Below are 20815 nucleotides of genomic sequence, written 5' to 3' on the forward strand. Positions count from 1 at the left end.
TTCTATTAGATGCATGTGTGAAATTGGAAAACTATTTTACTACTTGTGCATGTGGGCTTTTGCCCGGGTGAGCTCCAACCATGTCATTAAGCGTGCAGCCTGGAGCAGCAGAGCTGTGTATATATACTCTGTCCTCTGCAGGGACGGGCATCCCCAGCAGGTTCTGTTTGTCCCACCCTCCATATGGCGGCTTGTCATTAGTTTTCTGTTGCCCTGGTGCCTGGGAGGTTCATCAAACCCTAGAGTCTAATTTCTCCCCAGCCCAATTTCTACTTTACTGTGATATTTCTCTCTCTGACCAATCGGATAAGTCACACATGGCTTCACCGCATGAAAGAACAACAGCAGCCTCCAGCAGATGTTGCTCTGCCGACTGCCCATGGAGTGGAAAACTGGGTTTCAAGAACAGTCTCTGTGTTATTGTTAAAGACTTTACTGTGTCTTGGAAGGGGAAATGTGGTTTTAGGGCTATGAGCTAAAGCCTCAGAGTTCAGATCTTTTTGAGGGATAGAAAAAAAAATACAGTAGGTTATGTTTGCGCCTCCAAGCATTTTTAGATGGTGTGTCTAGATAGTAATTTGAGAAATGAATGAACTAAATGGGTCGCCTGTGTCCCTTTCTTTCACTCCAGGGCAGTTCACATTTGTACAAAGATGGAACTCTCTTTAGTAGCAAAAAGATAAATTGAGCAATCACAGCAAAGCATGATGGGATAATGGTAAGAACAATATAAGTATTATTTTGACTAAGGTTTGTTTTACTCAGGGTATGAAAGAGCAAAGTTGTTTTTCTCCACTTTTATTCTGTAATATGACCAATATTTTTCATATTCAAGTGTGTATGAAAAAAAGTCACTGGTTTCTTAAAAAGCTAAATACAATAAGCATTGGATCAAGGCACATACAAGACTGGCCAAAGGGCATACAATGCACTTTGGTTTTCAATTGTAAAGAACAGTTAACTTCAAATTGTGGCAACATAAATGTGTGTTCATTTGAAAAAATAATACAAAATAACACTCATAACAAGGAGTTTTTGACACTGTGGTAATTCTAATGAAAGCCAACATGTTCTGTCTTTTTTCGGCCTGGTGACTAGAATGACGTATGGTACATGGTACTAAAGAATGCCGCCATTGTCCTTTGGCCATTGTTGGCTTGTACAAATAGTGATAGCGGGGGGTCCTCTGTGTCAGCCTGTCCAGTCTACTCGTTTTGAGGAACAGAGCGCTCCTTAAGGTCGTGTGCTTTTTCTGCCCTGTGCTGTGGCCTACAGTCCGATCAGAATCTCAGAATCACTGGAACCCTGCTTGGATCGTTTTGAAGTTTTTCTTCTTCTTGCAAATGGATAAAAAAAACACACTGAACAAAGCAGAGAAATAAAACATGGCACCTCATCTTTAGTTTTTTGTACTTAATACCAGATGAATACTAAAGCAAGACTCTTGGTCCTTAGTATGTGGAGACAGCTTCTGACTGCTCATTGTTTTAGAGGGCAACATGCCTGCTTTACAAATCAGTTCATCAGCTGTGCCTTAGTTCACGTCATGTAATTTTTTTGCCTTTTTTTTCCCAGACAGCCACAAAGTTAAAAGAATGACCTGTGCTTATACTACAAGGGTTTCTTACTTCTGATTGTTCACCACAGCAATGAAAACCCACTTTTTCTCACAGTTGACAAGTCATCATATCTCAGTAGAACACAGAGTTTCTTTTAGTAGGTTGATAACCTTAAGCAAAGGAAATACAGTACAAATTACTACAAATCCCTAAAATATAGAATTGCAGTTAGTTACCATACCCACTGATGATTCAGTGATGGCCTGCAACTGGAACGTTCTCCGTCTTCATAAAATGTCCTTAAATATAAATTATATGGCAAATGTACAGAACATTGCTTTCTTAGTCTTATAGATCCAGTGTTTTTTGAAAGTCTCTCCTTTCTGTTGAAGTCACGCACCCATCATGAATGTCCATGCGCAATATCATGAATGGGAATGGTCTGAATCTGGTATTCCACTGTCTCTGTAGCTCCTGTTGTTAATACTGTTCTCATTATGTGGGGTTTTGTATAAACTCAGGCCGTTATGTGGAAAAATTGTGTGTATCATAAACTCCTCCTTGGACACAGGCAGGTGATTTATAGGTATCATTTGAAAAGAAGTCTCTCTTATTTCTAGGATGGAGTTGTCCTTCTTTGTGCCAGCCTCAGCATAGTCATCCTTTCTCCGACGGCCTTTGTTGTAGGTGCAGTTCCTGGAAAAAAGTGACCCATTCCTGTGGACATACCAGCACACCAGTGCCAACATGATTATTGCCAAAAGAGCCACAGCCCCTCCAATGATAGCAGCCAAAGGCAGACTGGAATTTTTGTAAGGCTCTTTCTCCTGCTCTCTGTTTAAAGTTGTGGTTGGGTTGTATGATTTGTGAGAACCAGTCTCTGTCTCTATGCAAACTGGGGTCTCGTCTGACAGGTAAATGTTGCTGGTCTCCATGGGAACCATGCATATCCTATAGGAAGACTCTGACTCCAGCGCAGTGAGCAGGTACTCCTTCCTCTCCCCCTGCACAATTGTCTCAGTGATAGAGCCAAAGGCAGAGCTATGTCCCAGCTTTAGCCAGCTAAGCCGTAGGGCAGTCATTGGCTGTGACACCCTCCATGATATGTGTATTGTATCTGCACTCCTTGACTTTACACTGATGGTGATAATCTTTCTGCTTGAAGAAGTGGTAGTGCTATGGTAATTCTTAATGATGTCAGGCCCTTTTACTACAGGCCTTTTAGTCACAAACGAGGGCCACTGGGGCTGTGAGGGGTGTACAGTGTTGGAGACCGTACTTGTCTCATACTCAGGGATGAGCTCTGAATCTGTGCAGTCAAACATGTCTGTAGTTAGGTCTTTAATTGCCATGCCTTTGACTTTATCAGGACCCTGGCACATGAAGCCACGTACATTCACCTTAGACGGTAATGACCGCAACCAATCACGCACCCATTTCATCCGGCAAGTGCATTGCCAGGGGTTGTTGCGTAGAAGGAGCTGTGTGAGATTGTCCAGATCTTCAAATACACCCTGTGGGAGGCTGCTCAGGTTGTTACCGGACAGGTCCAGGCGATACAACTGCCGAAGCAAGGCAAAAGCCCCGGGTGGGACCCGATTAATATGATTATCTTGTAGCTGCAGCTTCTCCAAACTGGTGCCAGGCAGGTTGGCTGGTGGCGATGTCAAGGAGTTCCTCACTAGCGAGAGCTCAGTCAGGTTGATCAGGTTCATTAAAGCAGTCTCCCCAATCCCACGATTGTTGAGCAGGTTACCATCCAGGATTAGTCGCTTCAGGTTGATGAGATCTTGCAGTGACTGCTCTGAGATGGAGGAGATGCGGTTGTCATCAAAGCGCAGCTCCTCAATACTCATTGGAAGGCCTGAAGGGATGGTGCTTAGGTGGTTTCTGGAGAGAAAAAGCAGTCTGAGGTGAGTACTGTCCCTGAAGGCTCCCTCCTCTATGCTGACTGCTGATACAGAGTTATCATCCAGGTGCAGCTCCTCAATGTAGGGAATTTGAGCTAAAGAGGCATGGGTAATCATCCGGACATTGTTCTCTTGAAGGTGGAGTTCTTTTAGCCCAAGAGGAAGGTTAGTGGGGAATTCATCCAGATTGTTGCAGTAAAGGTAGATCTTCTCGACATTTGAGAGCCTGCGTAGTTCTGCAGGTATGCCTGAACTCTTAATGCGATTGTTTTGCAGAAAGAGCACTGTAGCATCCTGGGGTAAACCAGTAGGGATGGAAGTCAGGCCACGGTCATTACAGTAGATGAAGGTCCTATCACAGCGGCAGGCTGAGGGACATGAGGCAGAGGTCACCAGGGGGTTAGCAAGACCCAGCAGCAGTCCAACCCTGATGAGGAAGAGGATAAAGGCAGTGCATTGTCGCACCATCTTGAAGCTGTGTCGCCTGGCAGTCTAATCACTCAAGAGCCCCTGGGGAGAAGACACAAGGGTACATTTAAGGCAAGGCCTTTAAAGTAGAGCCAAATTCCATTTCTCATAATTGCTGTGTTTGAAATTCTGCTTGTAGCACTTTCTAGATAAAATAACTGCTGAAAGATTTCCTATTAAATTGAAATGAACTGATAATTTGTAGTGAAAATAAAGTATAACTTTTTTTCAAGATAAGGTGACAGATGGCTATACATCATCTACCGGATAATAGATTTTCTAGGATAATACGTTTAAAAACTAACCTGCATAAGAAAAATAACTATTCTTGTTGTTTTACATGTTTCTGTTTCTCAAGGCCGCCTTTAATCGCTACAGACCACGAGGGTGAACAAAGTCAGGCTTTGTTGATGAACTGTTGTGGAACCGACATACTCTTAAGTCCAGTTCGAGCATTACCTATGTCTTTTACCATTCAGAGTCTGAGGAATAACTGGCCTCTTACATGTTGGGGAATAAATATCTCTGCTCACAGAAGAGATTTGATTTAAGTCTTTATCATATTAAACTTATAATCTTCATTTATCCATGCATCACACTTTGCTATTAATCTTTGCTGTATTTATTCAGAATTTGAATACATATGTCGAATGTTTTTAAATAACAAGATATTAAAATTCATAAAAAACATTTACAGTAGAGAGCTTTCAAATGAACCAAACTGTAATGCAGAGAGAAAGGTGCCAACTGGTTGTCTCTCTCTTTTCGGTATCAGTGTGGAGTTCCTTTTAATTAGGCTAATACTAATTTATTGCTTTAATTATGCATTCCTGCCTTGACCTCTCTTCCTGCACGTCTCATTAGAAATTGTGGTCTGGTCACCGAAGTGGAAAGAAGCAAAGCCATCAGTATTTGTCATACCTGATTTATACGATGTGGTAAATCCTTCCAGACACCAAAAATCCAATCAAGATTTCCTCTTGAATTTTCTCTTATCCTTTCTGAAAGGAAAAAAAGTTTGTCCAAGGGGTTTCTTGTGATATCCTGACCTGGTCAGTGTTTGCTGAGCTGATCCTTATTTGGACAATGACCTCCTCTGTGTTGTCAGAGGCTCATGCTTTCAATTCTTTTACCATGGCAGATAAGCCTATAGAAAAAGCATCCCCACTCACTGACAAAGCAGGCCCTCTCAGGTAATATTAAAAATCCTAATGGGTGTGGAAATTGTCAAGCTCAACAGCCATAACTGCAGATGAGATTTTTTGGATGTTGTATAGTGATCCGTGCACAGGACAGGGCGAGCTTTAGGAAAGACTCCTTTCTGCAATCAGGCCCGACAGGCATGATGAGTTGACACAAAGCTGGTCTGAGCCATGCCAATCCCCTGTGCCACAGGCTCAATCCAGGCTTGTTCACTTGTGTACTCCAGGTCTACAGGTAACCCAGAATCCTCTGCTCCCTTGTCGAGCCTGTATACACATTAATCCAGGCCTTTGGTCCCTTTTCCTGAAGCAGATAACCAAGGTTCTCTTCTCCTCCAAGGGGTAAAACAAGGTGCTTATCCGTCTGGGCCCAGCCTCCTTTACACATCTGCAGCTTGACTCATACTGCGCCCTCCTCACACCTGTGATTATGTTCTGAAAAATGAGCAGAGACAAACATATTTAGTGCCTACATTCAGAAAATGTTGCATGATAAATAAAATACATTTATTTTTACATTTAATCATTACTAAGTGCAGTAAAAGGTCTGTCAAGGAATATCATTTCTGCACCCATTAACATTGTATGTACCCTTTTCAGTCATTTTGTGAAAAACATAGTTAGTGTATGAATGTTCAATCCCTATCTCTGATCTCTCTTACATTGTAAATACTGATTTAGAAATACCATTTCTTTAAGGCTACGATTGTGCCTGTTGACCTTTTGCAGCCCATAACTCTAACAGACCTTTTTTTTTTCCTATGGTGATACAAGAAAGAATGTCCATGCCATTGGAAAGACAACAGTGATCTAGGCCCCAACACAATGGCAGAGGGTGGAGCCCCTCTGGCTTTCTCAGTCCACTTCACTTCTTAGCAGAGTCCAGCAATCGTTAAAATGCAGTCTCTGCAAGTTTAAAAACAAGACTAGTCCAGATTCCAAACGTGAGAAGAAAAATGGATCCAATCAGTTATTACTGACTCACTAATCACTTGTATTGTTTAAAAGCACTCAGGACAGATGAGGCCCATTTTCATTTCCTGTGGAGTAGAGGATGGCTGTTGCATACATTTCAGTCAATCCAAACTCCTCTCCATGACCCATAACCCCCATCCTTGTCTTTACATTCTATGAATGCCATTTCTGTTTGTAAAAATAGAATTTCATTTGCAAGGAAAATGTTATGTTTCCTCTCACTACACAATAGCCGTGGGCCCTTATGTGTAAGCATCCATGAGACCTGCTGGTAGCCGCTGAGTGCTGTATAACACGGGAAGGTAAATGAGGAACAAAGGCCCAGCCATTTAACAGTTGTACTCCATGACAAGGAGAAGATTAGGGAATTGAAAGGTTTGTAACTCAATTACAACTCTTGAGATGCTGTCTAATAATAACGCCCCCCCTTTCCTTCTGTTCCATCTAAACACAAGCTCTCAGTCCTGTATTACATTAGTAGTAGATTAGAGTCTGGGGAAAAAGCACCAGATGTGACCTCTACCAAATTCTGGAATAAAGAAGTCTGACAAGGGGAAAAAAGATGATATTCAGTAATGGAGTTTTATAAAATGGCAGGATGATGGAGGGATATGTGCTATCTGACTGTTGGAATGAACTTCTAATGCAGCACTTAGTCAAGCTATTTCAATTTTAAATAGCCCCTTTTACCTCCTTCTGTTACTGTCTCCTTCCTCTGGAAATTGTGAAAGTATGCAGCCTTGATTTGAATTCTTCAATTCTTCGTATTACATAAAGAAATTGTCCCTGCATTCCTGTCTTGTTAAGAGAACCTAGCAAGAACTATCTGCACTCAGACAGTCAGCCTTTTAGGGTTTGTGTGACAGGGGTTGCCTCTGCATGAATAGCCGCATGTGGTGCAACATGTACGGTTAATTTGCCTTTTTTCGGCCACCACCTTGAGTTACCTGCTGAACAAACAGACCCGGTGTCCAGTAGGGGCAAGGTTATTAATCTATGAGCGCTGTTGTAAATACATTCATATAGAAAAAAAATGTAATGTGGCATATTGTGCGATGGTCTCGGCGTGTTATGGTATAGTGCGGCTGACCTTAATAGAAGTCTGCTTTGAACAGTACATCATGCCTGCTTTACAAGCAGCAAAGTCGGTCGTAAATGTTTTGCTATCCCCCCCCACCCCCCAGCCCTTTTATTCTTCAACACATCGGATTTCAGGAGAGTGGCCTCTATTGTTTGCTACAAGGCAAGCATGTGGACCTCGCAGCCTCAACTGAGGGGGTTTAGGTATTAAAACATTTTATTCAGGAAAGTTTTAAAATTCCTATATTAAACATGGTTAGTTTTGCAATTTTGAATTTACTAAGAATGTGCAAAAAAAAAGGAAGCAAATATTCACGCGCGCGCACACACGCACACACACACACACACACACACACACACACACACACACACACACACACACACACACACACAATGTTGATATGCACAAAATCCTTTTGAAAACAGTGGGGGATAAGTTTAACATTTTTAGTGATGGATGTCTTTCTCCATCGTTCTAATAAGGTCTGCCGGCCAGACAGAAGATTTCTTTAGCAGTCACTGTGGATTCTGCTTCATTTGATCTGAACTGACAGTTAAATTGAGCATCCTGGTAAAAGTGTGTGTGTGTGCGTGTGTACAGCTAGTTACCTATCAGTGGAGAGCGTGGGAGGCTCACACAAAGCCGGACACTGATAGTCATTGTGAGCTCAACACGCATAAATGCACATTAGTCTGCCATAACAGAGCCTAAGACTTTGTGCCCCCTAGTCAAACACTGCACAAGAAAGGCTTTGGAAAAAAAACACCAAAAAAACCCCAGATATAATTTCATGCCTGTCAAAACTATTGCAGATTTTAATGAGCTTTAGTTCTGTAAAATACAGAATAATATTACATGGGCCGCATTTAGGAGGGGAAAGAGCTGTAGTAGTAATGGCTGACTGTTAAATTATTCATGAGCCCTGAAATTAATTTTGAACTACAGTCAAGCTCTCCATTGGGAAATTAATGCTGTTTGTATCTGCTGTTGATTATTTCTTAAAATTAACAATATAGTTTTGAATTATGACTGCAAACAATATAGTTATTGTTGATTATGTATTTTTCAGATTTTGTTTAATGTTTATTTTGTCTGGGATGTCACTTGATAAGTTGGTAGATTTTAAGCGAACTCTCAAATAAGAGCGAAACACATTTATTGTTTTAGGTTGTTCAATAATGAAAAAAGGTACTTTGCTTAACCTGACACGAAAACAAAACAAAATGTCTGCAATTTTTTGTATTTGAAAAAGTCATGATTTTTTGCTTTAAACTGAGGTGTGTTTATGCAATTTTGTGTCTGCAATGAATGCATCTGTCATGCATTTGGCATCTACGTAAGTTGAATGTCTGGATGCGGGGCCTGCTGTGGAACTGAGAGAAAATGGAACATTCATGGTGACATCAGACATCACTACATGACACGTTTTAGCCGATAATAAAATTGGCTAAAATCTCCGGTAGATCCACAGATTTGTGGCCTCCTGGTGCTGTCGTTACATGGGCTGAAAAGATGATACTTTAGCTGACCCGTTAAGAGCACAGAGAGGCCCAGGACAGACGGGGGTCTCTCTTTTGTAACAGCCTGAAAGGCCAGATCTGGTGCAGTTGCAGTGGTTTTTCCCCACATGGGGGTGGTAGGCACTACAGTTTTTCCTGAGTCATATTGTTTGCAAAGGTTTTCCCTGCAATGTTTATGCATTGCAGCCCTTTACTCTTACTTTCCGTAACCAGTCTGACATTATTTGTCTCTCAGAGTTCCAGTATAGATGGTAAAGAGACACTCCTTAGTGGTTGAATATATTATGAACACAAGCGAATTAGGCCTCCTCAAAGTACAGTGTCTGAAAAGTGCCTTGGTAGTTGGGATATTATTATTTGGTACTTGTGAATGTCATTCCTTTTTTGGTAAGATGTAATTCATATTCTATTCTCTAAGGTTTTCGCCAATCTAAGATTTTTTCCCGCAGTGACCTGGTTAGTTGTTAATCTGCAATGTTAATTCCCCCTGAAAGCAATTGACTGGGGACGATTGCCTCAGGCAGTCATCAGTGAAGACAACTGGGTCTGTCCTCATGTCTACCGTGTTTAACAGGCTATTTATTCTTTGTCTCTGAAACAATCTCAACAACGAGGGACCAGAAGGACAATTGGAGTCAGATTTGCATCCACTATTAGTCATTTGCTGAAATTGGGCTGCAGCCTTTAAACACCAGTCTTTGTTCAAAGTCTGGATGCCCTTATCGTTTCATGGAGTTGAAAGGCTATGCTAAATTGGATTAACAACTGCCCCTGCTCTGGTGCGGCCAACACATGCAGCTTAAATACAGTGCCTGGGAATTAAAAGCGATTCACTTATACTGCGTTGATCTAATAGGATAAATATCAGGTTTGTGTGGAGAGGGAGAGAGAAGGACAGATGACTTTTGATTTATTGGCATTCCAGATGTACACGAGGGTGGGGATTGGGCTGTAGCAGACGGTATTATCTTACTGTAATCTCCAGATGATGCTTATCATCACGACAGCACTAACAGAGGCGGAACTGCTGAAAACGTCACAGATTTGGTTTGTTGCTAATGAAACGTCCAGCTCGCGTGAATGTGCGCTGCTCGTGTGCGAGCCGCTGCGTGCGTGTGGAACTCAAATGGCTTTTTGCTGTGTGCATTCTCCCCCGGGGCTCCTCACGACTGCGCCCCTGCAGCACGCAGCTCCGTACCTCGGGTGCACGACCGGGTGAGACGGGCTGTCGGCGTGGCGGGGTGTGAATTGGCGCAGGTCTGAGTCCTCCAGCCAGTGGCGCCGGAGAAGCATTACGCGGAGCGTCTCCAGCGGCCCCTTCGTGTCCCACTCCGCGGGATGCGCGCTGCGCGCCGGGGTGTCTCCACAGGCTGCGACGCCGAGTCCCACGGTCCCTCTAATCCTATCAAGTCTGCGTATTCGCCGCTGTTCATTCCCCCACTGGCTTCTGGATCCATGAAGGTGCGCTAAGGAGCCAAGAGATTTCGGATGTCCCCGTTGATCTCTCCCCTTCATGTATTAATTATATATATATCTCATTTTATTATACACAAGTCGTGCGGCAGCGTACGAATGGGACCGAGGAGCGCATTTGTGCGAGTCGCAGCATGATCCAGAGAACAGATGTGGTGTTTGTGGTCTCGGTGAGTCGGGGAATAAAGAGGGACGTGTCGCAGGGTTGGAGCAGCAAGTTGAAGGCACCAGACGAGCGCGTGGACAGACACGGACGAACTGTCTCTTCGAGTCAGGCTTTCATCCAGCAAGCTGAAAACGCTTCTTTTTGTTTTGTGCCTAAGAAAAGAGCACTCGCATTTTTTAAACTTGAATTACGGTCTCTGAACGCGTTACTAACCCCGGGGGACTGCTTCCGCTGAGAAAACACGTTCACTCTCCAACTGGGCCCAGTATTGAAATAATGACAATAAGTATTATTATAAAGCAAGGGGGCGATGTGGAAACTAACTCTTGAGTTTTCCGCGTGACTTCAAATTCCTTCTGCCAGAAAGGATATCCGAAAATGATGATGCGCTCCCAACAGGACTGTACCTGCAAAAAACAAAAAAACAAAAACGCAAACAAAACACTTACCTCTATAATCAACCAAAAAGGGCAAGTAACAGGTATCCTCTTAAAGGTTCACAACGGGGGAAAATAATAATCCAGTCCAGGCTATGTGGTTTTAAATTCAGATCCCAAAAAGCTCCTTTCTCTCACAAGGCTGGAGCTGTTTGGAGTTAAACTGTAGCAGCACTGCTGTGTTTGCCTGAGCCCCCCCCCTCTCTCTCTCTCACACACACACAATCTGTAGGCTGCACAAGGACATAGGTGCACGAGGAGATCTCAGTACAAATGTGGAGTTGTGTTTGCCTCTCGCTTTGCTTCAATAGAGCACTGATGTCATTTGGAGGAGGGGTCTCTCTCTCTCCCTCTCTCTCCCCTGTCTGTTTGGGAGTTACGCAGCAAAGATGCAGTTCTGACCGGATACACTAGGGGGAGTGGAGGAAAGGGGAAAGGCACTCACACCATTGTCAAATCTGTGCACTAAAGCGTGAGTAGTCCCCGATTGGAAGCGATTGGAAAGCAATGCTCACGAAAGGAGGGAGAGGAAATAAAACCCTGTAAATGTGCAGTATGTGTGATCATGTTGGTGAGAGAGGCACAGACATGTTTGTTGTGAGCCGCTTGCTGCTTGTGGTTTTCGTAGCGCTGTTTAATTTTTATTGACACATTTGTTTGAGATCAGGATAATTTAATATTTGGGTTTTGGTGTCAGGGGCCAGATATTTGTCAGTTATCTGCGTTGCAGGTTGTGTTTTTTATCTAGACAGAGGAAATTATATTTTTCTTTTTTGAAAGGAAGAATGAAATGCAGTGTTTGACAATTGTAAACCAAAACTAATTCAATCTGTTTACAATTGTGTTTGAAGTACATAATAGTGAATCATTGATTATACTTTACCCAGTGAACCAGAATCATGACAACAATGTGTTTTTGTGTGTGTGGCTGCACCCATGGAAATACATACATACATACATACATACATACATATGACCTACATGTCTGTGTTGGTAAAAGACAAACACGTAAGTCACTGTGACGTACCTGATCCTCACTGACTCTTTCCCCTCCTACTTTCTCTTTGACCCTCTTTGATTTCAGGTCTAAATTAAGCTGCTCCCCTCTTGGCCCAAAGCATCATTTAGTCACTGTTAGTCAAAGAGATGTACGGCAGAGTTCACCCAGCTAATACTCTCTTCAGCTCTGCGTCATCTCCAGTGTGTCCCTGTCCCGCTACCTGACGAGGCTGACACCACAACTCGGTCCGCTGACCTGCTGTGCAGCAGCTCCGTTCATATGTTGATGAATATGAACTTCCTGGTTACGCCAGTGGGTCAATAATCAGATATCTATCCTCTCTCACATGGCACTCATTACTTCCAATAGTACTTTTTGTGAATTGCATCAATCATATTATGCCCTGGGGATAGTTATGTTGCTGAAATGGATCACGTTTTCTGTTTGTCAAGAGGGAGCAGCCTCCATGTAATAATTAATGATAAAACGCAAAGAACAAAATGTGTCAGTAAACTATTACAGACCTAATTATATTTTACTCTGACAACAGATGAATGGACGAATTTGAAATATACGGCAAATAACCCCAGTTTACACTATATGTAATATTAGCATGCTTAATGCAAAATACTGCTCATGCATGTAACCTCCTGACATACAATCAACAACACAACCCATTGAACATCGCCATTTACACTCCATATCTGTTTTTGTACTCTTGCTGTCTGCTCGTCAGCTGGTGTGGACCTTTCACTCCTAGCAGTTACTATGGCCTCATTAGAACGGTATACACTCCACTCAAGTGACTTTGTAAGTGTCTGACCACAGCTGACATCTCAGGCCCAGTTATTGTGCAAGGACTGAACGTGGTCCATCTTCAGCACATGGTTAAATCATGATTGTCATCTTAACTAGAGTGCCTAATTGAACAGGCTCTTAAGCCTGCAGCATCTGCCAAAACCACTTCAACCACCAGTGGAGTTTTTCAGATTTGTTTGCTTTCCAGCTGGAGTACCTCTCACCTCCCCTCACCCCCAAAAAACAAAAAAAACAAAAATCCAATGCGATTCGTAGACAACTTTTAAATAGCATGCCTTCATCCTGCTAATTTTGGAAGCAGATCAGTATGACTGGTTTTGTGAGCACAGATTTTCCACTTGAGCTTAATGTTTTGTTTGAGGTTTGATGAACTTCACCGTCTTATCATTTTAGTCCAGGTGTTGTATAGCAACAACTGCAAGGTGAGAAAAGGTCAGGCTTGGACATCCTGACTTGATGCTTGTCTTCCCTCCAGGGAAACGCAGCACAGAAACCTGTGCCTGACCTCACCGCGGCTTCCTCTCCTAAATCAACTGCAGACACATCTGTCAGCGGCTGCTGATTGACCCTCTCTCAGACGTACAAAGAGCCCCACTGGAGGACAACGGTGTTGGGTTTCTGTTATCTCAAGACCAGGGGAAATCTGTTGCCTTGTTCATCTTTTGTTCAATGGGATAGGTGCTCTCCTTTCCCAAGGATGCACTCCAATCTGTCTGGCCAATTTCACTGTGACAACAGACGGGTTGTTTCCTTCTCTGTTGTGTGTGTTTGCAAAGAGGGACAGCATAGCTAAATATATTAAGCCACTTGATTTAGTTAAGTGCAGGCTAAAGTGCCTTTTGGCTCTGGGGCAACAAAACAACTGTTAACTGTAGGGTCTTGTTCTATATCAGACTTCTACTATATGCAGTCCTGCACCCAGTTTTTGTGTCATGACCGACATTTGACCAGATTTTTGATTTACCACTTTGCTATGGTCAATAGATACTTGCAGTTGGCAGCATGTGGTGCCCTTTTTTTTTTTGACAGTTAGCCAAAACTCACAGATCCTTTCTGATTGGTGCTTTGAAAGTTAGGTTTAACTGATATTATTGTATCTCCTCCAATATTCCGTTTATCTGTCACTTACGTTTAGTGAAAAGCTGTGAAATACAATAGGCCCCAAAACTGCTCCAGGGCTCACAGGGGGAAAAGAAATGGAGCCTGATTTCCTCTCGTGTCTCCTTTCTTGCTCTGACTGGAATTCATTATTGATAGACATTCCGTGTTCTTAACTAATGCCAAATTAAGAGGAACATGTAAAAGTCTGCTGCCAAAACCCCCGCTTTGTTTTTCATTTTCCTTGTGCTTTATTTGCATATTCATCCTCTACAGGCAATCAGCAGCGATCTTTGCTGTGGGCCTTTCATCTCCGATCTGCCATCCTGACAGGCAGCTTTTCAGTATCACAACAGTTTAACTAGGATCTGTAGATGAGAGGTGCTGTTGGTATGCTAGACTATTCACATTTTTGATTTGCAGAGGATGAAATGTGTGTGACAGGGATAGAAAGAGGGTTTATGGATAAAAAATAAATAAATCAGTGAATGGGTAAATTTGTTGACAGATGATGGATTTTATTAGTGTGGGTTTGTATAAATGTAAATGTCGGCATCTTGGTATTGCCCAAAATGGAAAGCTTTCACAGATGGATCTTCATGCATATGAATGCTGATGTCAGTAACATGAAGCAATCTCTTGCCAAAGGCGTGTTTGCTGTTACGCCATGCAGTAAGGAACAAACCTTTTCTGATGCAGATTCCAGATGTTGAGGGATAGGTTGACCCCTTCATCTCTTGGGTCTAGGATGCAGCCCAGAGAAAGAAAAGAGCCAACAACAACAGAGACTAAAGGGGCCGACATCCTGCTGCTTAGGGAAGCCCAGGGGCCTCGGTTGGTAGTCATTTTGGCCGTGTGTTTTTGGAAGAATGACGAGCAATGCAAATAGCTCTGTCGGCTGTTTTTTCCCCCTCGTCTTTTGTTTTCTTTGGTTTTTTTTGTGGTTGCTGTTGTTGTGATGTCTGAAGAGATAGAGGAACTCAGGGATGACCGAGTTCCATAAAAAGGTGCAGGGGGGTGCGAGCTGACTTGTCAACCTCTGGACCTCCCATAGGTTAATGACCCCAAACACAATGCTCTGTGATCAGATTAGATAGAGCACTCTCCCCCCACTGCACTAATCAGCACAATAAAGGAGGTAAAAAAAAATAAAAATAGAATTACCATACAGTGTTTCCCAGTCCAGCATACATCTCTAATGAAGCTTATTGAAGCCCGTCTCTCTTGCTTTGTAACTGGTTTACTATTCCTGCACTAAATCTGTAATTAGCCAATTTAGCATCTTTTCTCCAGACTTAGATAAATGGTAGCATTTATCTTTACAATACACCATACATGCTTGTGTAAGTGTCGACAGAACATTAATGACAAAGTTGCAGCTTTTTATTCCTTAACTCAGCAGCATATTCCTTCAGAATTTGGGTAAATTTTGTGCTTTTCTAGGAGTATGAGAGTCTTGTGAAAGGGTCTGTCAGGGTTTAGATATGTAGAGAGGAAGTCTCTGCTAATGTTATCTCGTAAAACAAACCAAGTCTAAATAAGATAAGACAGATTAAACAATATCTCAAGGTCCGAAATGGCCCTGTTGATTGGAACACACAGTATTTTGGTTACAGAGAGACGGGGGAAGCACCAGAGAAGAAATTTCACATCACACGGACCTGCCGTCAGTGTGATCAAAGTGTTCGCTTATCTATGTCAAACTCTAACTCTGCCTTTGTTTTCTCTATGATCTCCTTGACTTTGTTTACGTGCATGAGCCATATCTATAAAATTACCCTTTTAAAATGATTTCTCAACCCTTTTTTTTGTCTCCCACTGCTGAACACAACAAATAACTGCTCTGAAAGTACAAAAGCAACGAGAGATTGTGCTTTACTGCCAACTTGATACCGGTGCTCTCATTTCAGAGCCGATACTGCAATCACTTGCTTAAAAATACATTCTCATTATTCATGTCCACACTTGTATATGGTTGTCTACAGTGATATAATCCAGTTTACATCATTATGATGCTATCTGTCAATACTGGGTAGAGTTATGTTGACAGTTTGTCATTGAGGGAGTCTTCAGTTTAAGCTATTGTGAAAACAAGAGGAAATGGAGCCACTTAATTGGCATCAAACTCCACCTGAAGGTGTTTTTAGGTAACGCCTCCAACCATTCCAACAACATGAAGGTGTCTACACCTCAGCGTCTGACACTAGTGTTTCAACTCTGAGAGTCTTGGTTATCGGATATCTTATTCGTCTGCAGCTGGGAGCCACATTCAAAGGAAACCTATAGAGGGTGATGATGGGGGAATAAAGGACTGGTTGAGATGAGGAGACATTTATGACTTTCCCGAAAGAATTGTTCGTAGACTACCCACCCATCAATTAGCGCAAGAGTGTAAAGTGCTTGTGGTCGAGCTGTGAATGACATGTTGTAGGTAAAACTGGATGTAACTGGAGTAGACCCTGAAGTTTATCCCAGTCTGCTGCTGGGGTGTTTCTGAGGTTCACCTTCAACCAGAAGAGGTGCGTGTTGCATTGGTGGCGATGGGGGTAGAACTGGGGAGGATTTCAGTGTGGAGTTTATGTTTACCTTGGACATTGACATGTGTTCCATATATGAATAAAATTACTGAACCGTTGGGCATCCTTATATTGTCATCATATCATTAATACAAAGCAAAAAACTTGTTTTTCTTCCAGTTACTGCCATTTAAATGGGCCATCCAATGTATAACAAATAGTTGTATGTAATATGTCAGTTTTGAAGATAAATTCCTAAAAAAGCAAAAGTGACAACAACAAAAACAATTCTAAAATGAGCAAAGAAAAATAAACCGAAACCAGTTTCACAGGTGAAATGAGGGGGAATCTTGGGAAGGGATCACAGGAGGCCTTACCACACTTCCGTGCTGATAGGTGCCAGTGGCACAGCATGACAAAAAGCAGTTCATTGATATAACTTAAACATGACAAGTGTGCTTGTATAGACATGGTAATAACATCTTGCTGCCTACCTGCATCATTTAGAGATAACCTGCATTTAGAATTTTAATTGCTTACGAATGTGTTTTTACATGTTGAAATTCCTCAGTCTTTGAAGTTTTTCTGCTAGCAGAGAGACGGAAGTGGAAAAACGTTTGTGTATTTCAAGGTCTTGTGTTAGGAGCAGTGAAATATACCTTTCAATGCTCCAATTTCACAAATGAACAATAAAGACAAAGCTGTGATATTTCACATGGCAGTAAGAACTCCTTTAAGCTGACCCATCAAAGACAACCAGTAAAAGGTAGAGGAAGTCAACCAGCAAATCACAGACAGAGGAGATGGCTATATGTGTTGGGTAAACGGATGTATTGTCATTATAACCTCAACATCAATCACACAGACAATAACAGAGATGTGAATTTAGACATTAAAATAGGGAAAAACACTCGGGGCAGGAGCTGCCAGACCTTGGCAGCCGCTGATGTTGTCTCACTCCTGGTGTGAAAAGGCTACAATTTGAAATGGAGAGTGTTATTGGCGAACAGTCTTTCTGTAGATTGAATTGTATCTGCTTGCATCAAGTTTCCATCACGGTGTTTTAGGCTCTCAAAAATGCATTCCTCTCTTTGCAAAGGTCACTGTTAATGTGGAAAATGCCAGCATTTCCTGTTTGGAGGCATCCATCACTGTGACTGTATCATTTGCAAAAGCTATTCTTCTATATCCATTTAAGCAGTTTACAATCCACATTTCCACATCCACTTTGTGTTCATGTGACCTGATAATGCATTTATCACAGCCGCACACTGTACTTTATTTGTTCCTATACCCTGTCTAATTGTATGAACAGCTGAGAACAGCTATTTGCTATATTCTTTCTCTGTTTTACATCTTCTACCCTGCAACACATTTGTGGCTTTATTATAGTTGCCTGCTGCAGTGCTCTTATTAGAGTCTTCTTATTGTGAATTTGATTCTCTGTGCTATAACTTTCTCTCTGCTGCTCCAGTGACCCAATTTCCCCAATTGTGATTTTTAAGATTGAATTATCTTTATCATCTTCATCCTCATCAGCATTTCTCTTATTCATGCCTATCCCTTGTGAATCTGCCATGGGAAGCCTTGAACGTAAAACTTACAATAATCGTTTTTAACACAGTTTCAATGTCGCATTACTGCGTTTTGAGATTGAGTTCTTTTTAGCATAGTTTACAAAAGTCAAAATTTGGCCAAATAGATTAAAGTTCAGTGTATGCTGCAGCAGCAGCCGCCCCCAGCTCTCTCAGGATAGGGAAACCCCAGAGGAGGCTCCATTTAACCCCTAAGGATTAGTGCTCATGCCTTCTTTAGCATTGGTAAAAGGGAAAACGTCTCAGCACATTGAGTCAATAGGGATTCAGGCGCGCTCTACTGGCTTCCCACACAAAAACGGACAAAGAAAAAAAAAAGTGAAGCTCCAGCTCTGAATTGAATAGGGCTAGATGTTTGCTCAGCCTGCTTTACCGTTTGCCCTTCTGCTGCCTTCACAGTACATTACCAGACCAAAAATATGAGGCTGTAATCTCAACAATATTCAAAGTGAGTACCTGCAGCTTTCCTTTAATATATTGTCTGCATCAGTTATTCCACTTAAAACGGAAGGAAGACTTCTAATTGTGTGGGTTTTTTTCTTGTCTTGTTTACCAGCAGAGTATGGAAGTGGATATATTCTACTGCACTTGTTCAGTGGTGTGTTTGGACAGTGTCTACCCCCGGCCTGCTATAATCCTGTGAGCTGAGCCTATCCTTGGAAAATGAAAATGGGGAGAAAAAAAAAGAAGCCTGGTGGTGCTTCTTTATAAGCTTGTATTTTGTCTCCTCACTCTGTCTCCCTCCCCCTCCCCATCTTATAATTCATATTCTTTTCACATGCCTTTATACTCTATCAGAGAACGTAGTTGTATCTATGTCGAGTGTTCTTCCATCTTGTCGGGGTAGGTTGGTGGCGAGGAAGAGAGGTTAGGAGACGGTCCAGTGCGATGTCGGAGGGCGTGGCCTCTCTCACAAGGGTCCCTGGCAGAGGCGAGGCTCTGTCTGTTGACTTTAGTCCTCAGTTGACATTCCCTTGCGTTTGTCGAAGCTTTCATCACAGCTCCGTTCAAACAAGTGCCAGCAACTGATAAAACACATGCTCGCACTAATTCACAAAGAAGCACACACAGAGACGCACACTCACAAACGTGGGCCTCAGTTTGACTCTAAAGCAACAGGTGATGCCCCAAAATGGAGTCTTAGCTATAGCAGCTGCATTGTGTGTTTCCAGGACACTTCTTGTAGAAATGACATTGGACTTCAAGGTTTGAGTGCATTAACAGCTGTTCATAATGTGGAATGATATCTGTCCCCAGCAGCCAGAAGGAAGTCACTATATATTTTTCCTGGTTAATTCGATCCTTTAGTGTACTGAAGTGAAATATCAGAGGACTCAGAGGAGAAAAAAAAAAAACCAGCTGTGTTTTTACATTTGGCCCTGTTGCTCCACTTGTACATTTCTCCTGTCTGAGTTGAAGAGTCGGAGCCAAGCAGCAGGAATTCATCAGCCAGTCGAGCAGGAAGAGTGTCTTCTCCTGGTGTGGATTGCCGTCTGTTGTCCTGTGTGGATGGCTTCCAGTCCGCAAAATTTCACACCCTCAGTGGTGCCTCAGAGGTGTAGTGGGAGGAGCAGAGAAGGCAGGGTGCTGTTTTGGTAACAGTGGGGGTGTGTGGCAGCAGTGACGTCAGAGCCACAGAGAGGGAGAGTGTTATCATCCCATTGTGGCTGGGATGTGGAGAGGCGAGGGTTCTAGAAACCAGGTGCAATCCACACCTGCGTGTATTCCTCCCACCTTGCTTAATTAGAGTTCAGTATCCTCTTAATAAATATTCCCCCTTTTGTCTCTTCTGTGTTTGTGTGTGTCTGTGCGTGTGGGTGGGAGCCGATGGGCTCAATTGGGAATTATCTAGTATTCCCTGGCGAATGCTTCCCTTTCCTCCTCTCTGTTTACCCGCAGGAGCACACTCACTTCCGAGTTAGCTGTATGGACTCAGTAGCCCATTGCTGATCTCGTGATTTATTTTTGATTGATGCTCTGTGAATTCGTCTGCGTGTTTCCTGCTTATCTTACTTTTCGTGTTAAAACCCCAATGTAACCTCAGACTGTATCGAGTTAACAATTAAAGGCCGAAGTGAGTTTCAGTTTCATTGCCAGACTGCTCTCACTGTTGTTTGCTATGCCAGCAGGAGATTCTTGCTCCTGCAAGTGCAGAGAGAAACAGTTATTTTCTGTCACCAGATCTGTCAACCGGTTGGTGGGGATCAGTCACATCAATTGTCAGATCTGAAGCTGAATGCGGCAGAAGTAATAGAAGGGTATTCATTTTCCCCCCAACTGTAGTGTAACAGTGCTCTCTATGCTGTGCAGTCATCTGCTGGGTTATAATTGGAGCTAAGGCTGTTGAACCCCCACAGAATACTCCACAGAGAGTCAGTGTGTGCTTTTTCTCACAGTCTGACAGGCATTTGAATCCTCTCACATACCCAGCAGTCAGTTTACCTGAGCCACCGTTCACATCTGTTCTTGCCATTGTGAGACTTGACTGTGAGGAGACAAGTGTCAAGCATCTTTTTATGCCACATAAGGTCTGCTAGGTGCTCTGCTCATGATGTCAGTTAACTTCAACAAAAGGAAAAAAATAAGATTGCAGTTGATCACCAGGTCAAATTCAGTAACAGCTACATAAGCTTATTGAGTCAGAGAAGTTATTTTATTAATTTCATGCAGCCAGTTTTTTTTCCTCCACCTTTTACCACTGATTGTCCCCCTTGGGACAAAGCAGACACAGGAAGCAAAGGAAGTCATGCTAGATGTCTCTCTTTCCAGGAGTTACCACTTGACCACAGTTCAAGCATCATTTGAATGCAGTCATATTGACAGAGAGGCGACAGCACAAGGTTAAATATACAAAATATAATATATATATATATCATTTGGGAATAAAATCAGCTTTATAAACCATGAAAAAATTGTATATTCAAATGAGCCAAATTTGAGCTGTTGAGAAATTATTCTTGTTTAAAGTTAACCCATTTTTTGATTTTTTTTTTGAT

General features: G+C 42.5%; 2 protein-coding genes across 7 annotated transcripts in view; one reads left to right on the top strand and one right to left on the bottom strand.

Annotated features, from left to right (window-relative positions):
- macrod2 (mono-ADP ribosylhydrolase 2) overlaps positions 1–20815 on the top strand; it is a 360652-nt gene that overhangs the window by 62897 nt on the left and 276940 nt on the right. The gene's annotated exons all lie outside the window — the stretch shown is intronic.
- On the bottom strand, positions 783–11075 carry flrt3 (fibronectin leucine rich transmembrane 3). The gene is made up of 3 exons (XM_035605470.2): positions 10804–11075; positions 4859–5574; positions 783–3979 (listed from the first exon to the last, which is right to left on the bottom strand). Exon 3 carries the CDS (start codon positions 3935–3937, stop codon positions 1985–1987), a length of 1953 nt encoding a protein of 650 aa, XP_035461363.1. The 5' UTR covers positions 3938–3979; positions 4859–5574; positions 10804–11075; the 3' UTR covers positions 783–1984.

The sequence above is a fragment of the Scophthalmus maximus genome, chromosome 10 (assembly GCF_022379125.1).
Source record: "Scophthalmus maximus strain ysfricsl-2021 chromosome 10, ASM2237912v1, whole genome shotgun sequence".
Taxonomy (NCBI): domain Eukaryota; kingdom Metazoa; phylum Chordata; class Actinopteri; order Pleuronectiformes; family Scophthalmidae; genus Scophthalmus; species Scophthalmus maximus.